The sequence below is a fragment of the Pimephales promelas genome, chromosome 8 (genome assembly GCF_988280905.1).
Source record: "Pimephales promelas chromosome 8, fPimPro1.hap1.1, whole genome shotgun sequence".
NCBI classification, from domain to species: Eukaryota; Metazoa; Chordata; class Actinopteri; order Cypriniformes; family Leuciscidae; genus Pimephales; species Pimephales promelas.
The window spans coordinates 30558985-30579361 of record NC_142776.1 but is presented as its reverse complement, the minus strand read 5'-3'; the positions used below and the strand labels follow the sequence as shown (position 1 = coordinate 30579361).

The 20377-nt window shown below is 36.7% G+C and overlaps 3 protein-coding genes across 4 annotated transcripts; 2 read left to right on the top strand and 1 right to left on the bottom strand.

Moving 5' to 3' along the window:
• The first annotated feature begins 3411 nt into the window (after positions 1 to 3411).
• glyctk (glycerate kinase) lies at positions 3412 to 10079 on the top strand. The gene is given in 6 exon segments (XM_039689270.2): positions 3412 to 3918; positions 5192 to 5600; positions 5788 to 5939; positions 6647 to 6822; positions 7181 to 8055; positions 8057 to 10079. Coding segments are annotated over 5 exon segments (1587 nt in total). The 5' UTR covers positions 3412 to 3918; positions 5192 to 5235; the 3' UTR covers positions 8076 to 10079.
• On the bottom strand, positions 8326 to 10024 carry tcta (T cell leukemia translocation altered). The gene is made up of 3 exons (XM_039689274.2): positions 9814 to 10024; positions 9246 to 9300; positions 8326 to 8866 (listed from the first exon to the last, which is right to left on the bottom strand). The coding sequence occupies exons 1-3, from the start codon at positions 10022 to 10024 to the stop codon at positions 8824 to 8826; spliced, it is 309 nt and encodes a 102-aa protein (XP_039545208.1). The 3' UTR covers positions 8326 to 8823.
• Positions 10080 to 10088: 9 nt separating the features above from the next.
• LOC120491433 (uncharacterized) lies at positions 10089 to 16669 on the top strand. Of its 2 annotated transcripts, XM_039689273.2 has the most exons (9): positions 10089 to 10225; positions 13485 to 13550; positions 14674 to 14744; positions 14849 to 14959; positions 15107 to 15235; positions 15323 to 15395; positions 15938 to 16137; positions 16224 to 16331; positions 16424 to 16669. In XM_039689273.2, exons 1-9 carry the CDS (start codon positions 10161 to 10163, stop codon positions 16483 to 16485), a joined length of 885 nt encoding a protein of 294 aa, XP_039545207.1. In that variant the 5' UTR covers positions 10089 to 10160; the 3' UTR covers positions 16486 to 16669. The 2 variants fall into 2 exon arrangements, with proteins under 2 accessions (XP_039545207.1, XP_088990486.1); XM_089134360.1 differs by lacking the exons at positions 10089 to 10225; positions 13485 to 13550 and having other exon boundaries at positions 13617 to 14744; positions 16424 to 16668.
• Positions 16670 to 20377: the final 3708 nt, after the last annotated feature.

The following is a 20377-nucleotide window of genomic DNA, read 5'->3' as shown; positions in this document are numbered from 1 at the left end:
AGAACCAAGGCTGAAAGGAAATTAGCTCATTGGGATTCTTTTTGTCTGCATTAGCAGATTTAAGATAAAAAATAAAAATAAAAATAGGCTACTGGGCACTTAAAAAGCTGAATGTTCTGAATTCGTCCTAATTGCTTCAGAAGAAATGTTGTCGTGTGAAGAGTCGCACAGTGCCCAAGCAGTTGCCTAGCAGCAGAGCACTGGAAGCTGCCCAATGGAGATTTACCTGCATCCTGCCCAATATATTCATTATATTTCCTTCATAAAGATTCAGCTTTACTATTTAAAGAGTAACTAAAATTTCAATTAGATCACCATTGTGTTTGTTTTCGTTCCTTCTTCCTTCAGCTTCTCCTTTTTTCCAAATTATCCACATATTTCTCTTTTGTCTCTGTCCATCTGTCTCTTTCATTACGTGACACATGGATTCTTCTATTCAGTCTATTTATTGTAAAAACTCTAAGCTGTCAGAAGACCCGAGCCCTTTTGAGGAACTTTGGGAGAGTCACTGTAGGTGGCCTTTCTGAGAAGTTGGCAAAGGCATAGTCACAATAATAATCAGCCTTTTATGAAGGTAATGAAGAGAGACAGGAAGTCTGTGAAATCTCTTTTGTTCTGTGAGGCCCTGCAAAAACAGCTAACTGAAGGGGAACAGCATGATGTGGTTTGTGTTTTATTTCTTTTTTTATTTGCGGGTTCATGTGTAATATGTTGACATATCCTCTCGTCCAGACACCCCAGATATATGTTAACCCTGAGAATTTCTGAGCCATGTGGATATTGAGAGCAATTCAAAAAAGCAAAAAAAGAAATATAATGATAAAATGGGTTTATTTATTTTTATACAGTTTTAGGGTAACACATTACAAGTAATGCAAGTGATGTAATCAGATTACTTTTCAATTAACTAAAGTAATGCATTACTTTGACATGTAAAAATTATATCTGAGATACTTTTTTTTTAAAGTAAAATGTTTTTCCATGTATTGACTGATACCTCTCCAGTCCCATAGAGAGAAATCAAAAGTAGGCTATAGTGCAGAAGCGCTGTGCGAACATGATGGTTATTGTTGTAGACTAAATGTGATCATGGATTTATTCATCTTGCACAAACAAAGATTCAGTATTCCTCAAAATGAATAAAAACAGTGAAATGCAAACCTGCAATAATTAAATTACACAAATATACTTTATGTATTTAATCTCACTTGAGAGTTAAGAGAGTTAAGAGTTAAGTTACTGCTGACCTTAGATGATCCAAATCAATCATATTAATAGGCAAAAAAGTCTAGATAAACATCACATTTGTCAATTTTTTATTTTTTATTGCTGAGTGTTGAACCAGAGATGGTCTTATTATTGGGAGATAAGAGGGTCTGTGATTGGTTGAACTTTTTTCTCCTGCTCCTATTCTTCTGCGATCCAGAATATGAGGTTTGTTTGAGCTGCGCCCTCTAATGGTATGAATTTATATTTCCTTTAGACTGAAGCAAATTCATTTCACTTCAGGTGTAAAAAGGTCTTTAAATTAGCCAAAGCATTTTTAAAAGATCATTTTCTGCAGATCATATGCTTTAAATCGGAAGATTCTGTCATCATCAACACACTATAATGTTATATATATATAACACAACATTAGTTAAGGCTAATTTATTTAAATAATAAAGCTATAATATGTTATTAAAGCGAAAATATTAAAACTCTTTTTAATTAAAATAAAATAATTATTAAAATGGGTGCATGGTGCCCCTGCTCTCACCCCAAGGTTTATTTATTTTATCTTTGTCATGGTGAAATCTCTACATAATCCTCAGTGCATGCATGATGATTGTTTTGAGCATTTGACTTTATGAGCTGTTATTCAAATGAACATATTCCACAATCTGAACCCCAGATAAAGCATCACAGAACTTTGCTTCATGCATATTCTGCATTATAAATGAATCACAGCCAAGACTGCATGATATTTAAAGCACAAAAGCAATAAGATAGCCACTCACAAGGCAAATACAGTTATAAGAAAGAGTGATTTCTCTTTGTTTTTGCTGTAATTGAATAACAAGAGCGATGGTGCAATCGGGGAAAAGCCTTGGCGATGAATGTGCAATGGAATATGATAAAGTATTCGGGCCTGCTAATTCTGTTTCCATCTTCTCCATTTACCATTATTCCCTATATTGGCTTTAATGAAAAAGTGAGAAGAACTAATTGCACACAGTAAAGTGATTCATCTTAGTCACTTACTGGAAGTGAGAGTTCAGCCACCTCAGAGAGTTAAGCTTGTCCCCTGCACTGATGCCAGATACCCTCTGGTCATGCAGATTATGCTGCTTATTGCTGAGTATTCATAAATCGCAGCCTCTCTTAGTATCCACTGAAAGTCACCTGCCAACTCTTTGCCATCTGCACAGTTGTCGTTCCATCATTCTCTCACACCAGGCCTCAGGTGAATAAGTGATCACTTGTGGAAAACTTCCAATGGCTTGATACAATCTACCCAACACATTAGCCAAATCTGAGCCCTTTATAAAACAACGGAGAATATGATTGCCACAAGGACGGAAGGGACGAAGGGGATGCAAATAGAGTGTACGCATAGAGGATGACAAAGGGTCACTGGTGCTGCAGAATGGAAATATCAGCCAGCACAGTGACCTCTTCCCATCTGCTGTGGAGCCACCTGAGAATTACATAGCCTTCTGCACATCAATTATCCATGACAACACAATAGATAGTAGGCCTACAACAAACAAACATGACAGAACAGCAACACAAACAAACAAGAACAGCACTTTTAACTAGCTTTGCGTCTGCAAGGCTTTAAATATGTCCATTTAATTTAGTTGCAAATACTTAAAAAAATAAAACATTATAAAATGACAAAATTATGACATGATAAGTATGGCAAATTAGCTTAAACCATTAAAACTTATATTTATTTAATACTTTTATATTAATTCCTCAAATAATGTCTTTACATAAAGTCTGCATGAAACGGAAGTTGCCATAGCCTTTACCATATTGTGAGTGAAATGGCTTCTCAAACAAAACAAAAGTAGGGCGAGATTTGATTTTGTCCATTAGGAATTGATTGGATGTGGGTTTCAAGCCTCGTGTGAATGACAGGTTGAAAAAAAAAAAATTCCATTTTGATTTCATGTTGACTTTGGCTATTCTGATTCTGGCCCATAGAGATGGTTTTTGAGTCATGGTTTTAGTTTAGTTTGGCTGACTTATTGAATACTGCCACCCTCTGAAGAAAAGATGTCATTGCTTCTTCAAAACACTAGCATGATTTGTTTCATGATTCAACTTGAATTTGCAACTTTATTAGTTTGTAATAGAAGGTCACTTGACTTTAAACTCGGAAGCTCCGCTGTGTGACGCAATGCCATGTTATCATGTTTGTTAGAAAACGAATAATTTATGCAAACGATTCGTTTTCCTGACTTAAAAGATTGCCTCAAGATCCAGCCAATGGCATTCCAGTGTGGGTATGAACGGAGCATTTGGTTCTGTTTTACATTGGTCGGTGTCGGACCTACCAAACGAACTCTCCTCCTTCACAGAACGAGTCGACACTTAACGATTTGTTTACAAACGATTCGTTCAAAACCCCTGCCCTGAAAATGAAATTGTAGCGACACTGAACAAGACATTTCGTTCGTGAACGAGGATGTGTTGTCTGACCGATGGAGAGGGTATTTTATTGCGTTAATTAATTCGTCATGTGAGTCAATCTTATTCACAACAAGGAGAGAAAAAGTGGACGGAGGAATCATGAACGTGTAAACGTCTGACGAATACAGGAATTAAAATGACGTCAAGACGTAGTTTATTTACTCCAGATGTATTCTTTAATTTGCTGTTTTCTATTGCTGAAGTGACCAGAAGTTTGCGAATGGAAAAATAATTGAGGTAAAAACGATTCTTTGTTGTCATTTGTGTGGGGAAATGCTTATGTTTTCAATGCAGTCTGGGATGGTCCACAGACACTGACCCCTCAGCACTTTAACTGGACGGACTTAGCCTAAAACTTGAGTTGTAACTTAGTCAACTAGTGTCAAAGGCTATTATTGTCCTACCTCCCCCTCTACGTTTTTTAGGATTGAAAACTACTTTGAAACTACTCTCTGCCCTATGGTCTTCTGTAGTCAATCATTAGCCTACTCGTTCAGTACACAGGCCCGTCAGTGTAAAGCAGTTATCTCAAAAGTTTTGTCAGTTCATAAAAAAGCTTCAGAATTCCCAGGAACAGTGCAGGTACGTTTTCCTTAAATCACGATCTGACTGTCAGTATGATGGGACAGGAAATGTATTCTATGAATTCACTTCTGTTTCTAGTTGACTATACATGGTAATTTAGTTGTAGTTTAGATATTTTTTGTTATTGAGAGAATTATCTGCATTTGATAACTGTCCCTGCTTGGCAAAATTTTGTTAATGAGTAAAAATTGGGGGGAAAGTATGTATAGCCTACTGAAAATATGAAATATAATAGGGTTTCCAAATCTGACAAGGCACAATTAGAGGTTTCCACAATCTGTTACCTGTTATTTCAAACATAACGGCTTTGATGTAATGTTGTATGCAAATTTGCTCTGGTGATGTTTAAATGATCTATTTTTGCACACAGCAGGGCCACCAAATCCAACAATTTAGCATTAGATAGATTTGGTGACCCTATGTATACTGAAATGCAACTATTCACATCAGAGCAAAGCCTATTTGAATGTATGTTTATAGATGGGAATAGATTTCAGTAACCTCTAATGCCTGGTTGGTGACCCTGGCCTGCATATCTATGTCTGTTCACATAAGAGATGCTTTTTAGGATCAGAAATTATTGCTTAATGCTAAATGCTAACCTCTAATGCTACCTTGTCAGTTTTGATAACCGCAGCAGTTCACATCCATCCAACCAAAATGTTTTTGGTGTATGAAACGAGAGATTCGACCTCACCAGAGTGAATATGGGTAACATTAAAGAGATAGTATGTGAAATAAAAGAGGTTACAGATTTCGGTACCCTTTAATACTACCTGGACATCAACAGAGTGAATTTCGATAACAATAACTTAATTGTGAGTGAAATAGAGATAAATAAATAAGATACAAATCAATGCTAATTAAAATCTGTGTAATTGGTTATTAATAATCTGCCTGGTTTTAATCTCTTTGTCTTCCTCAGGTGTTAAGTGACTCTTTATCTGATGTGGATAGTTTGAGTGGTACATGGCTCAGATTCTTGCTCTCTCACGTTCTCTTCACCTGCAGCACCCACTGCGGGTGGGCTTAGCATCATTGTACTCTCGCAGTATGTCGTCATTAGACACGCGAGCCCGGGCTGTTTTTTCTGCTGCGGTTGAAGCTGTGCAGCCAGACATAGTGGTTCGCAAGGGTCTGGAGCGACATGGAGACAAACTACTTGTGGGTGGACAGAGTTTCACGCTTACCAATAACCTTTATTTGGTGGGGTTTGGTAAGGCGGTGCTGGGCATGGCCGCAGAAGCAGAGAGGATTGTAGGGGACCATCTAGTTAAAGGAGTGGTCAGTGTGCCTCACGGTATCCAGAATACACTGCGAAATCATGGAAAAGCGTAAGTATTTTAGTGTTCTGTTAAATTAGATTTATAGGAAGTTTATATAGCAATAAACTGGGATTTGTGACTTGCCATCAAAATGCTTAGTGGTTAGACAGAAATGCCCAGGTATTATATTTCATTTTAAAACTAAAGGATAAATGTAATCTTTCACTGAGAAACTCTTGTTTGTATGTCTGCTCAGGAATATGCTGCTTGAAAGTCACAGCAGAATTACAGTGATGGAAGGAGCAAAGCACAATTTACCAGATAGAGATGCCCTGAAGTCAGCAGAGTGTATACGAGAACTGGCCAGCGGTCTGACTGAGAAAGATGTGCTGCTTGTGCTCATCTCTGGTAAGGTGACTTATTTCCTGTATAATTAATATTTTTCCAAGGCTGCATTTATTTGATCCAACATACAGTACAAACAGTAATATTGTGAATTGTTTACTCCCATAGCTGCCAACTTTTGAGTTTAGCTTGGCTGGAGACTCATGCAAGGTCTCTCGCTTACCTCTCTGCTGTGCTCGCGCACGTGGTTTGGAGCACAATATCTGTTTGTAATCTAGCTCGCTTTAGATTACAGCAGTGGTTCCCAATCTTTTTTTGTCTGAGACCCCCTTTTTCCCAAGAAAATATTTTAGGGCCCCCTTCACATTTACTGATAGTATCGCTCTTGTAAGCTTGCAGCAAAGATGACAAAATATGTTGTTTTCAAACAAACAGAATGTTCACTATAACCAGATATGTTTATGCACAAATAAAAGCCTATAATATTGAACATACAATAACAAAAACATCAGTAGGCCATTTGTAATTTAAAAATGTAAGCCTTGGAGAAGCCTATATATTGGCCCTATTTGAAATGCAAAAACAAAAATATTCACACTGGTGTTTAGGCAAAAAACAAAACAAAACAAAAAACAAAGAATATAGGCTATTACTAAATGACTGCTATCTGGGGCCTCAATACTTGCAAGTTATTTGTGAGGCTTTATAAAGCTTTTATAACATTGTGTATTTGTTGAAAAGTTCATGTTTTTACATGCATCTATGCACAGGTGGTGGTTCTGCTCTTTTACCTGCTCCAGCCCCACCCATGTCCTTGCAGGAGAAACAGGATGTGACACGAAAACTTGCAGCAGCAGGTGCAACAATTCAGGAGTTAAATACAGTGAGACGAGCCCTGTCATTGTTAAAGGGTGGAGGTCTTGCCCAATGTGCCAACCCAGCCAAGGTAACACACATAATCAAAAAATAGGTGTACACTCCCAAATCCCAGAATTGGGCTTATGTGAGGCCAAAAGAAGAAAAAAAAAATTCACGAAAAAAGATAAATGTCCACACACTGACCTTCAGCTCTCGAAAATGTATTAATAAAACCGCTCTTTTTACATAAAAACACAACAACCCAATTACATAACAAAGAAAGGATATTTTTAAAGAATCCATTCAGCAGAATTGCACATTGCCTGTACTGTTGTATTGTTTTTTAATAGCTTTCCCCTTATTCGTCAAAGAAAAATGTTAAGCAATACCCCACAATGTCAGTGAAGCATAATATTTATTCTCTCTGACATCACACTGTCTTGAAGGTGGTGGCACTGATTCTGTCAGATGTTATTGGAGATCCTCTGGATTTGATAGCCAGCGGTCCAACAGTCAGGAGTGACTCCCGGCCTGAGGAGGTCTGGGCTATCTTGGATCGTTATAAGCTCTCCGACTCTATTCCTTCCTCTGTAAAAGAGGTGCTTAGCAAAGCTAGGCCTTGTGAATTGCAGGGGCAAGAACAGCCACATGAAGTCAAAGACCATGTTTCAAACGTTGTAATTGGCTCAAACACCATTGCTCTTGAATGTGCAAGCCGCAAGGCCATTGAATTTGGACTTCGACCTGTCATTCTAGCTCCAGGAGTGTGTGGTGACGTTCGTTCCGTTGCACGACTATACGGGCTGCTCTCAAGTTTTGCATCCTCCCCAGGAAAGGAACCTCCTCCAGAGCTTGCCGCAGAGATCCTTCAGCTAGGGCCAGATGTTGGGATAGAAAGCTGGGATTTGTGTCGCACCATGAACGTGCTTGTAGAGGAGAGGAAAGAAGGCTGGGGTGCGACCTGTCTGCTAGCTGGAGGAGAACCCACTGTGCAACTGACAGGAAAGGGCAGGGGAGGGAGGAACCAGGAGTTGGCTCTGCGGGTGGGCCTTGAGCTCAGTGGTAGTGAAGTGAAGAGTGGTGCAGTGTTTCTCAGCGGAGGAACCGATGGACAGGACGGCCCGACTGAGGCAGCTGGTGCCGTCACAGATGGGGAACTGATGGAAGAGGCCATGTCTCAAGGTCTGGACGTTGATGGCTTCCTCACCAATAATGATTCGTTCACATTTTTCTCACAGCTCTCTGAAGGACGACGGTTACTCATGCCTGGACTGACTGGAACCAATGTGATGGATGTGCATGTTATGTTGCTGCCACAATCACCCCAGAGACTTCCAATAATTTGACTTTAGGTTGATTTGTGTTTGGAAGCCACAAAATTAAGGTAAAAAAAATCCCTTCAAGGTAGTCTACCAGAAGTGATATCGCTTATTTTTTATGATATCGCTTATTTTAACCACTTTTAATGTCTTATTTTTTTCCCCATTAATGAGTCCTGAAACAAAGTAAGGTGCTTTTTAATGTGTACTGCAATACATTGAAATATAATTTTCTCATGAAATAAATAACAAAAAAAAAACAATACACAAAATTAGGTACAAATTGTATTTATTATTTTCACTGCAAAAAGACAGCTGTAACCTTTCGGACACAGAGGTACTAAATGTCTTATTTCTGTACAATCAAGTCCATTTTTTATGTAATCGAAATCAGTTTGATTTCTACAAACAGACCAAATAACTGTGCACATCTGGGACCTGCATTTTGACTAATATTCCTGTCAGTATTCAGTCCAATGATATGGTGTGAGAGTTAAGTCTTGCTATCTACTAGCTTCAAGAATTCAATCCAAACAAACCTCCTAAAAGAGACAGAGCTGCTATATATCACAGTATCCTCCTTTTTCAGTGCACAGCACCATTCAGTTATGTATTTTCGAGCACATATTCATCCATCACAGACATCTTCACAAGTTAAAATGATTTAATAGCACAAATTCTGATGTAGTTAATGTTCTTGAAGGAATGCAATTGCTTTTCTCCATCGTGTGTGTGTGTGTGTGTGCGCTCTTAGTCCAGTTGCAGGTACATCACTCACGGTGGGTCTTCTTAGCATCACCAGCTGGACTTTCCCTAGGAATAAATGGAAAACATTGGATTTAACAGGTGTTTTCATAAAAGGGCCATGCACAAATTAGCCTACATACTAAAACACAATACTGATGTTTGTAATATCAAGCTACTTTTAATGAGACTCTTCAGTGAATTAAGCTCTTAGAACGTTTCGATTTGTTTTGTCAGTGAATTGTTCAGTCCATTTGAGTTAAAATGTTATATTTTTCAATATTTTAAAATTTCAACATTCTAATTTTCCACACACAACATTGTTGATCAAATTCCAAATTAGAATTAGGAAATCATCATCATAATGCAGCCAAAGATCAATTAAATCCTTTAACTTAAGGTCAACAAATCTTTCATGAAGAGAACAACAGAAAGGGGGGTCAACTACCATCCGCTCAGGTGAGGCGCTGTGTCAGGGGTCCCACCATTCTGTCCTCCAGTCCCTGAGAAATTATCACATACATATTTAGTCCGAGTAACGTAGAAAAAGTACTACTTTTTTAAAATGCACAATATACACTGAAAGGCCCCCAAAAATCTGATTTAAATAGGCAAATGCTTAAGAGTCTATGATTGGATCATTATTGCAGTGATATGTATCTAGCATGTTATATGTCTGGCAACAGTTCTTCTAGTTCTAACCCTACCTGATGGAGTGTGTAGCTTTTCATTTCTAAACCATGTAGGAAGACACATCATGGCCATATTCCAGGATGATAATGTCAAGATTCAAGAACAAGTGATGAACCTTGATGGAAATATATGTTGTGAAGTTATTTCCATCAAGTGATGCATCAGTTTATGGTTGGTTGTTCAGACAAATGAAAAGCTACATACTCGATCAATTAGTGTTAGAAGAACTGTTTCCAAATACATAATGATAACATGCTAGAAACTAGGATATACATTAGGACTTATAATTATGGATTACGCGGAACACCTCAGAAAATACTCACCCTGTCGGTAGTACATATCGTTGACGGTGTTCCCGTACACTTTCCATGCAAAGTGGATAGAAACGAGACTGATGACAAGCCAGCTGAACAGGATTTTAAACACGGTAACTCTCATGTCGTTGGCCAGCCAATCGTCCACAAATTCGGACAGAAAGGAAACCAGACTATCAACCATACGGGACAAGAATTCAAAATCCCACGATTCTTCCATGCTGTGTTTTTTCTACCTTACATTCTAATGTCGGTTGTTAAATCAGATATCATTGCTTTCAGGAGAAAAATGTGATTTGAACATCCATCTGTAAAAGTAAACAAAGCGGAGCGACAGTCTTCTTCTTCGGATAGAGATGTCGTCATCATATGGAGGTTGGAAAATATTGGCTGTATCATCACCGCCATCTTTCGGCCTGGAGTGAGTATTTGATTGTCCAATTATTTTAATTAATTGTTTGTTCAACTTCAGTTACTTTTATGTCCAAGTGACACATTTTTGTAGAATCAAACATATCTTTTTTCCCCATTTTTATGACATTAAAAGTTATTATTCATAATTTATTCTGCTGCAAATATGTTTTATAGCCTACAGTTTGATATTGTTTTATCCATATCCAAGACCCAGACTTTATAGACTATGAATATCCATTATAACATTAATGTTGTTATTATATGTTTAAAACCATGATGACAAACTATTTAAATTTACATTGCGTGAAAGTTATTTCAACAATTTTTAAAAACATGATTGCCCCACAATTGTCATTCCCACCATAGAATAAAACACGTATTAAATATATGGAACCCAATACATTATTTGAGTTGTAGAGGTGTCATTTGAGATGTCAATACATTAGTTGGCATTCTGTGATGCATTTATAGGCCTAGACTCAGATATTGATAGAGGACAAATTAATTAAAATTACAGCATGTGAGAGTATTTAGTATGTTTCAAGAGAAATTGTAAGCCCATAGTTTCAAGAAACACCTATGCATGCAATGATTTACTTATACTTATCTGAATGGAGTTGATTATTTTTTTCAAATTTAGAAGAAAAGGTTTATTGAAATATTTTATGAATTTAGTCTTAATTAAATATTTTTAATTACATTATGAATTAAACAGCTTGCAATACTTTATCACTTGAAATAATTTAAATTGCCTATTGAAAAGTATTGAAAGTACAGTATATGGAATCATTTAAGACATTTCTCCTTAGAACCTTTTTTTTTTCCAAAAAGGCTTCTGTAAAATTGAGTCAAGAACCCATAGGGTCCATTGTTTGGACCGTGTTTTTTATTTTTTATTTTTTATAAGAGTATGACATTTGACTGAAAGCATTTGATGACATTTGACTGAAATAAGATAAGATCTCTTCATTCAAGAATCTGAAGTGGGGAAAGTCCTGATATGACATGCACCCATGATGAAATGAAACTTCACCATGGTAATAATCTTTAGCATTGTTTACATGTTTTGGAGTTGAGAACTCCATGTGAACATTTGGCTGGAGGTGTATCGGCATTAGAGAGCATTAACATGTGAGTTCAAACATGCCAAAGTTTGAGATATGGATGTTTGGTTGACCAATGCCGAAAAAAAAAAGTTACAGTTACAAACTACAGTAATTCAATATCAGTGCACGGACTCTAATGAATTTTTTGTCCCCTCATGAAGAAAAATGTAAAAGTGCTGGTAAACATTTTGGTTGAAAAATGAAACCATTTCAGTGAGCAGAGATGCAGAGTTCGTATCTATAGCACGAATGTCATTTCTCGTGGCATTTATACGGCGAAAACAGTTTTTGCGTGTATGGTACGCGTTTTCGCAGTAGGGGTTCAATCTTCAACTGGCTGGCAGGAGCTGCCACTGGCAGGTCACGTGACCTGTCAGTGGCTGACTGGCAGCTGCCAGTGGCTGGCTTGCAGTTGCCAGTGGTTGTCTGTCAGTCTGCCTTTGGCAAGTTTCAGAAACCATTGTTTTTTTGACAGTTTTTGTGTTTTGTGTTCCTCCCTTTATAGCTCATTTATTATGTATCTGTTGAAATTATTGTTATTAGTAGTAGGATCGCAATTTAATAGTCAAATGGCCGTGATCAGACTGGCAGTACAGACGCTGCTGGACGCTCATCCAGCCAGCCGCGGGTGATCAGCGAATATAACGCGTTGCCTGACACTCTCGCTAAAAGGAAATAAATTGTTTTCTTATTATGAATATAATGTCATGCCTTTATTCTTGTGTACGATTGGTATTTTGGGGCCGTTTATCCCGATTAAACCAGTCAAATGTCCGTGATCAGGCACATTTGACTGGTTTAATCGGGATAAACGGCCCCAAAAATACCTGACATTATGGCATGACATTATATTCATAATAAGAAAACAATTTATTTCCTTTTAGAGAGAGTGTCAGGCAACGCGTTAGACTCGCAGTCTCAGCCTCGGCTGACTGGATGAGCGTCTGTAAGCTGCCAGTCATATGACGGCCATTTGACTGGTTTAATCGGGACAACAGTACCCAAAACACCAATCATACACAAGAATAAAGGCATGACATTATATTCATAATAAGAATTTTTTTTTATTTCCTTTCAGCGAGAGTGTCAGGCAACGCATTATATTCGCTGATCACCCGCGGCTGACTGGATGAGCGTCCAGCAGCGCCTGTACTGCCAGTCTGATCACGGCCATTTGACTATTAAATTGGGATCATCCTACTACTAATAACAATAATTTCAACAGATACATAATAAATGAGCTATAAAGGGAGGAACACAAAACACAAAAACTGTCAAAAATCAATGGTTTCTGAAACTTGCCAAAGGCAGATAGACAGACAACCACTGGCAGCTGCCAGCCAGCCAGGCGATAACCTACATGCTCATCATCACAACATTTACAGATAATCCACTTCAACCACCATCATTCAGGAAGTCAACATCCTCTCACCATCGTCTGCATGGTTCCCGCTGTTTCTGCTTTAAAAAACACTCTGCTCTTACCGTATACTCATGAATCTGGTGGTTTGAGGTACGGTAGCCGAGAAGTGCAAAACAAACCTCAATTCCCTAAAGCAAAAAAGAAATTTGCACTTTAACACCTGTCCGTCTCCTGTGTTGCGACAACTGGGTTGTTGCAAGTAATCTCACTACGAGGGAGAAGGAAAAGTCACTTTAATATAATCCACAAACATGTAACTCCAACAAGGAAAAGGAACTGAAGAAAACTCACATGGGGAGTAATGATGATTCTGATTAATCAACGGGTGAACAAAATCATTAACTATCGGGACAAACTGAATGAGTAATCAAGGGAACTAATAAGAACAGGCAAACGGGAACGGAACAAATTAACAGAGAAAATTAAACTTAAACAGAACACGTTACAGGTAGGTCAGGAGATGTTTCAGTCAAGTATTTGACCCCTACACAGAGTAAATACTCCAAACACTGTGTCATTTCCCACCATCTCTTTTATTTCATTTTTTTTTGGAGCTGAGAAAGTTGTGTAATAAAGAGCCTATTAGCACAGTCATTTTGTTTTCAGTGATCAGTAAAATAGGGAAAACACCCAGTTTAGTCAAAGTATCTTTTCAGTTATGTTTTTTTTCTCTTTATGGTGTCTGGCATAACTCTTTCCATATTTATAAGGAGTTTTTAAATCCTCTTTTTTTATAGAGGATCACAGACTTCTCTGTTTGACGACCGGAAACAAGCCGAAGATAAAATCTACACCATGTCATGGTAAATGGAAGCTCTGCACTTTCTGCAAAAATAAAGGTGCAGTTCGTTGCAGTTTTTTTCTCTTTACACCGACTAATTTCCCAGTGTTTTCATTGTTGGTGTCGCCTTGTCAACTCCATTGTTTGTTAATATTATAATTATTTTGTACTAAATGACCCAATTTATATATTTTTTCTAAACTGATGATTAAAAGTAGAACAGAACACACTTATTCTCCACACACATGTTACATAACCTTTTTTTTCCTGTACAGCGAACCAGTAAAAGGAACCTACTCTGTGCTAAATGTGTCAGACCTCACCTGTTTTTTTCCTACGTAAAACATCTCTGAGTCATTAGAATAGAGAGCACCCTCACATATTGTACTTGAGAGTGTCATGTCATTTAAAACTAGAGATGCTAACATTTAGAAAGAAAAAAAAGAAATGACAAAAAAGTACTTTTTGAAAACTTGAAAACTGACTTAATGCCAAAGGTTATTACTCCGAATTTGGCATGTTAGAAATATTAAATGGCTGTCCAGAGAGATAATAATTCGATTTGACTAATTGTAATGTTCCTTTGGTTTCTCTCTATCTATTCTATCACGAAAACATTTATATGTTAGAACATTGAATATGAATATAATATTGAGATTAGCAACCTGAATTCTGAAAGTTATTACAGTAGATTTAATTTCCTATTCCATTTCAGAGAAAAATAAAGAAGAAAAAATAAACAATCCAGTTCCAGAGATTTCAGAGTGAAGTGTGTGTTTTTAAGCATGTATGTTGATAATTAAAATAATGGTAAATCTGTAATAAATGTATATGGCAATTCCTAAATTTTTTAATTTAAAGTATTTTTATGTGTCAGGGTTTATTCTATTTATTTTAATTCAACAGTTGAATAATGTCTGTTTTTAAATATTAATATAAATATTTTGAAATTATTAAGAAACAGGAAGCACATACTGTAATATAATAATCCTACAAGTTTCCACCGTTAGATAGTGGGGGAGTTGCCTGTTATATGTTAAATGTCATCTTGTTGGTTTCATTCTATTTCCTCTTGTTTGAGGGTTACACGCAGTTCTTCCAGCAATATACTACAGTGTCACTACTGCTGCTATGTTCTTCTACAGGAAAATCCTCTCAACTCTCCTGTGTTTGCTTTTACTTCACCAAAATGCAAGCGCTAAAGATTGCTCTGCAGGTATGTATGATTATGGTTAAGAACTGGGATTTGGGATCCACTGTTGTGTCTAAATGGATATTTGCCACACGAATCACCTCATAAATGATGTCTGTTAATTGTAGGTGAGAAGCTAGATTACATAACACGGGTTTGTGTGGCCTGTCAAGATAAATATTACAACCCCAAAAGTGGATCAAATGTTCACTGTAAACCATGCGGTGAATGTGGAAACGGTAAGTGCCAGGCACATATTCAATAACTGAGAATGTAATGCTATAAGATACCTGTATTGAATGTATGGAAACTAAAGTAAAGCAATGGGAAAAAGCCATTCCAGTCCAATATTTTGATTTTCAACATGTATTGTTTTTTCCCCTCAGGTAGTAAGGAAGTTGAAAAATGTACAGCTACAAAAGATGTTCGCTGCCAATGTAAGGAAGGTTTTACACCCAAAAATCCGAAACAAGAAGATTGCATATGTAAAAAAGGTTCTGAACTGGATAAAAGAGGTAAACATAAAATCCTACCTTATTGAATCACATCAACTATATAACTAAGGTGAATCTTATGAAACTTAGACTTTGTTTCTCTTCTAGGAGAGACTTGCACTGAATGTCGCAAAGGCTACTTCTCAGACAAAGATGACTCAACTTGTCAAAAATGGAGAGAGTAAGTTTTTATGATAAAATAGCCTACTGGAAATGAATGTCAAAAGTTATACGGTTTGATATCCTCGTACAAAAATCCCAGGCAACAGAACAATGTTCCGGAGACCCTACTCTATGGGATGAGGGGAAGCTAACACTTAACAATTCCCCAGTAAAAAGACTCAAATGAATTTAATTGATGACGCTGAACCACATTAATCATCTCAGCAGCTTAATTTAAATATACGATCAGCGCCCTCTTGTGCAATTTTGATGATTCAGCAGTAAAACTTCAAAAGGGAAAGCTCACTTTACTCACACACTCACGTCATTCCAAACCTGTATGACTCTTTCTTTGTATGGAACATAAAATATCATTTCTTTCCACAAAATTAAACTTTCATTTTATGGACAAGAAAAATATTATTCATCAAAATGACATCGTTGTGTTCTAAAGAAGAAAGGAAGTTACAGGTTTGTTATGACATCAGCAGGAGTAAATGATGACAGAATTTCATCAGAATGTTTTTGTTCTTTGAATTGCAAAAAATGTTTCATCTGTAGATGCAAAAGTGGGATTAAGATCCAAGGCACCAGCACTTCTGATACCGTATGCAAAAATGCATCAGAAGAGGTGACAGAAGCTCCCAAAGTGTATACAACCTCACTGAAGACAACCTCACTGAAGACATCAACCATCTCGTCTGCAGCCCCTTTAAGAACTACGGCTACCTCTCCAACCAAAGACCGCTTCTACAGCTTATGTACTCTTTCTTCATTGCTTCCAGGTTTATTAATCAATTACAATTTGAATTTTTCTTGCTAAGCATGAATTCATATTTTATTCCAGGGCTGGTCATCCTATGCGCTGGCATTCTTCTTCTGTCTGGACTCCTGTACTACAAGTGTAAAGTGACTTACTGCATTCATAACCACAAGAAAGTGGATTCTCGAAAAGGTGAAGTACCCTTAGATGACGTTATGGCCATGTTTGTGTATGTGTGTGTGGCTATACTCTATTCATCCTTTCATTACATTTATTCTCTTTAGAAAGCGTATGCAGAAAGCCTGTTGAAGAATCTGGGGAGAAGTGCCTGTCTTTACTTGTCTAACGCAAATTTCAGTGGTTTCCATGTTTCTTTTTGTGAAATATTTTATATGCAAGTAATAGTAGTTGTTATATAACTAGTTTATTGTCAATTGTTGTCAACTGTTATCGACTATGTTGAACTTCTACTTAAAGGGATACTCTACTTTTTTGGGAAATAGGCTCATTTTACAACTCCTCCAGAGTTAAACTGGTGAGTTTTACCGTTTTCAAATGTATTCAGCCGATGTATTCTGCTATTTAGAAGAATATCAGTAACCAGACAGTTTCTGGTCTCATTGACTTCCATAGTATATTTGTTTTCCTATATGGAAGTCAATGAGACCAGAAACTGTCTGGTTACTGATATTCTTCAAATTATCAAAAAATCAGCTGAATGCATTCGAAAACGGTAAAACTCAAATGTTTAACTTTGGGGGAGTTGTAAAATGAGCCTATTTCCAAAAAAGTGGAGTATCCCTTTATGGTAATATGCTACTTTATTTGGTAACACTTTATTTTAAGGTGACATAGTTACTGTACATGTTACTAGCCTACTTACTATAGTCATAACAGTAAATAACCCTAACCATAACTCTATGGTAAGTACATGTAGTTCATAAATATTACTATAGCAAATAGTACTTATTTGAGAGAGTATGTGAACTTAAAATAAAGTGCAACCCTTTATTTTAAGGCTTGTTTCCACCAAGTAGTACTTACCGTAAGCTTCGGGACGGGATCTTGATCCGGCTTGCGTTTCCACCTTCACAAGTCGTAATGTTCTGTACTGCTCGATGGAAACGAGACTTTAACGTATACAGTACTGGACTATGGTCCAAGGTGCCCCAACAGATGGGTCCCAAAAAAGTGGTACGGTTCAGTACTTTGGTACTATTCACAACCTCTGACAATCGAAAAGGAAATAATTGTGTACCATATACTATACTGTGCTTTTACACATATTACATATAGTAAAAACAGTCAATTATGCATTATTACTAATTCAAAGAATTAACCTGAAACCAAACCCAGACCCTAATTATATAGTAAGTACATGTTGTCAGTATTACTCAAGTGTACATAATAACACCACTTAAAACATAAAAATAATCTGTGCATAGTTGTAATTAAAAAAAAAAAAAACTTTTTTTTATATTATTATTGTTTATATTTTTAATCGCTTCAGTAGATAGTTGTGAGACTGAACAGTCAATCAGAAAACTTCTTATGTTAGAGGTTGTTTAGGACCGTTTACGCCTGTTTTGAGCAACTGGTTTGAAATGGGACAGTGTTAAATACGAATGTATTTGGGGTCCAAAACAAAAGTGAGATTCACCAATGTGTGAAAGTGGTAGTTCACTTTAAAAGAAAAAACTTTTACTGATAATTTACTCACCCCTATGTCATCCAAGATGTCCATGTATTTCTTTCTTCAGTCAAAAAGAAATTAAGGTTTTTGATGAAAACATTCCAGCATTTTTCTCCATATAATGGACTTCAATGGGAACCAAACAGTTCAAGGTCCAAATGAGAGTATCAGTGCAGCTTCAAAGGGCTTTAAACGACACCAGACAATGAATTATCAAGCGAAACGATTGGTCATTTGTAAAATAAATAAAAAAGTTTAGGTTTTATAAGCACAAATGCTCGCCTTGCTCTATTCTGCGATGCGCGTTCGTGACTCTCCTGTTCAAACTCGTTCATCAAAATGAACGAATCTTTTTTAGAGTCATGACTCGAAGGGTCCTAGATAAGAACCTTATTCATCGTCTGGTGTCGTTTAAAGCCCTTTGAAGCTGCACTGAAACTCTCTTTTGGACCTTAAACCGTTTGGTTCCCAATGAAGTCCATTATATGGAGAGAATCCTGGAATATTTTCATCAAAAACCTTAATTTCTTTTCAACTGAAGAAAGAAAGTCGTGGACATCTTGGATGACGGGGGTGAGTAAATTATCAGGAAAAGTTTTTTTTTTTTTTTTTTTTTTAAGTGAACTACTCCTTTAAAAATCACTTTTGTTCTTATTACACTTGAGTGTAAATGCTCATCCATTTGAATTCAGATGGCTAATTTAATTTAAGCCGCGAATTGATTTCAATTCATACCTTTGAGATCTACTTTGAAATCTGCTGATTGGTGAATTTGAATAGCAAATTTCACATCGCCTGAACTTGAATTGCAGTTGTTGTAGATCGTTGGATGCTGTAACCTTATAGAGTCATTTCCATGTCGCCGCAGTTGTTTACCACAAACATGTCCTGTAGCCTACTGACTCATGCATTCCTGAGAAAAATGCGATGAATTAGTTTATTAATTTACCATAGCCTATTTAAGTGGGCAAAGGACAACTTCTGAGAATCTTACCTTTATTTATTCAATTTTGTTTCAGTGAAATGGAAATAAATGGGCTGCATAAACAAATGGCAGTAATATTTTTATTGTATCGTATTTTATGTAGTGTTTCTCTATTTCTTGTTGTTTTCAGTCAGTGGAATGTGTCTGCAATTTTAAATAAAGGACTGAATCTGTTTATGATATTCTCCAATATAAATATCAGAAAAACCGTATTGTTCCTATATATTGTTCACATGTAATAATAATAATAATAAAATAATCATTGGGTCTCAAATGTCTCCGCAAAGTTAATATTTGGTTGATTTCATAAAAACTAGGACTAACATTTAGAATAGATCATGCATTTTCATGCGCACTTAGCAACGTCAGAGATGGTATTGTCCCCTCCTACATGTATGTTTTTTTCCGATATGTTCCCTTCCCTGTGTCTACAGAAACGCAGAACACTCTGAGGTTTTGGGGAGGCGACAGCTTTCGATTGAAAATTTCCATCCACGCACAAGCACTCACGTTCCTGCCCGTAAAGCTAAATGGCGCCCTGCACCTTCCACTTATGAAACCACAAGCAGGTGCTTTACACTGAGGGCTGTGTACGGTTTAATTCTTAACCTTTTATCTGGTTATTTGGTTTTAAGTTAAAATAAAAGCAAAGTTTGACTGCTTAGAAAGGAGTCTTTACCAATTTCTTCAGCAATTATAGATTGTACAAGTTAGTACAATCCCCCTACAGTTTATCAATAATGTTACGATTAGAATAAAAAATGAAAAAGTTGAAGTCTTTAGAGTTTCATTTATTTCAAACAAGTTTTTTTTTTATATATAATTCTTCAAATTTAAGCATGCCACTGATTTTAAGGATGAATTTTGTCAATTTTCTGGTTCTGACAAAAATGGACAACATTAATTTGATTCTAAGCATAATGTAGCCTAACTATTGAAAAACATTGTTTTAAATACAAAAAAATGCTATTCTTATAAATGTGATTTCGGTAACACTTTACAGTAAGGTTCTTTAGTTAACTAGCATGAACCTAATGAACTGCACTTAGCCTATACAGCATTTATTAACATTTTTGAACCTTTGGTCTCATAAAACATCGATACTTAGTCAATCGTTGTCTGAGATTTGTTTTCATGATAATCGAATGTAAAGACTTTTAAAGTCAAACCACGAACGTCGTGCTGAGTGATCTGAACTGTATGAAGTTCAGCGAACTACTGAACTGTATGAACCATAGATATATACACTACCTAACCTTGGGGTTCTAAGCATGCGTCAAAACCGCCGCCATCTTGGAACAGGGGTCTTGTCATAGGAAATAGCTAGGTAACGCTGCTATCTCTGCTTTTACTTTGAATTCATTGATGGTGGCGGACTTTTGTGCAGCGTATGATGTTCACGGATGAAATCTGAACTAGGAAGAATGTTTAAAAAAAAAAAAATCTTTCTGGAATCAATGAAAAATACATGTCTGACATTTGGAACAAACCAAAAAAACAAGAAAAATCTCATTCATGATGATTTATGGTGATTTTATTTCCGTTTGACCTGTGTCTACT

Excerpts from the sequence above, each read along its gene's own strand:
- tcta (XM_039689274.2), bottom strand. The coding sequence starts at position 10,024 with ATGGAAGAATCGTGGGATTTTGAATTCTTGTCCCGTATGGTTGATAGT. Across the intron at positions 9,301-9,813 it reads CGATATGTACTACCGACAGG|GGACTGGAGGACAGAATGGT; the intron begins GTGAGTATTTTC and ends ATAATTTCTCAG. Across the intron at positions 8,867-9,245 it reads GCGCCTCACCTGAGCGGATG|GGAAAGTCCAGCTGGTGATG; the intron begins GTAGTTGACCCC and ends ATTTATTCCTAG.
- LOC120491433 (XM_039689273.2), top strand. The coding sequence starts at position 10,161 with ATGTCGTCATCATATGGAGGTTGGAAAATATTGGCTGTATCATCACCG. Across the intron at positions 14,745-14,848 it reads CGCTAAAGATTGCTCTGCAG|GTGAGAAGCTAGATTACATA; the intron begins GTATGTATGATT and ends TGTTAATTGTAG. Across the intron at positions 16,138-16,223 it reads AGACCGCTTCTACAGCTTAT|GGCTGGTCATCCTATGCGCT; the intron begins GTACTCTTTCTT and ends ATTTTATTCCAG.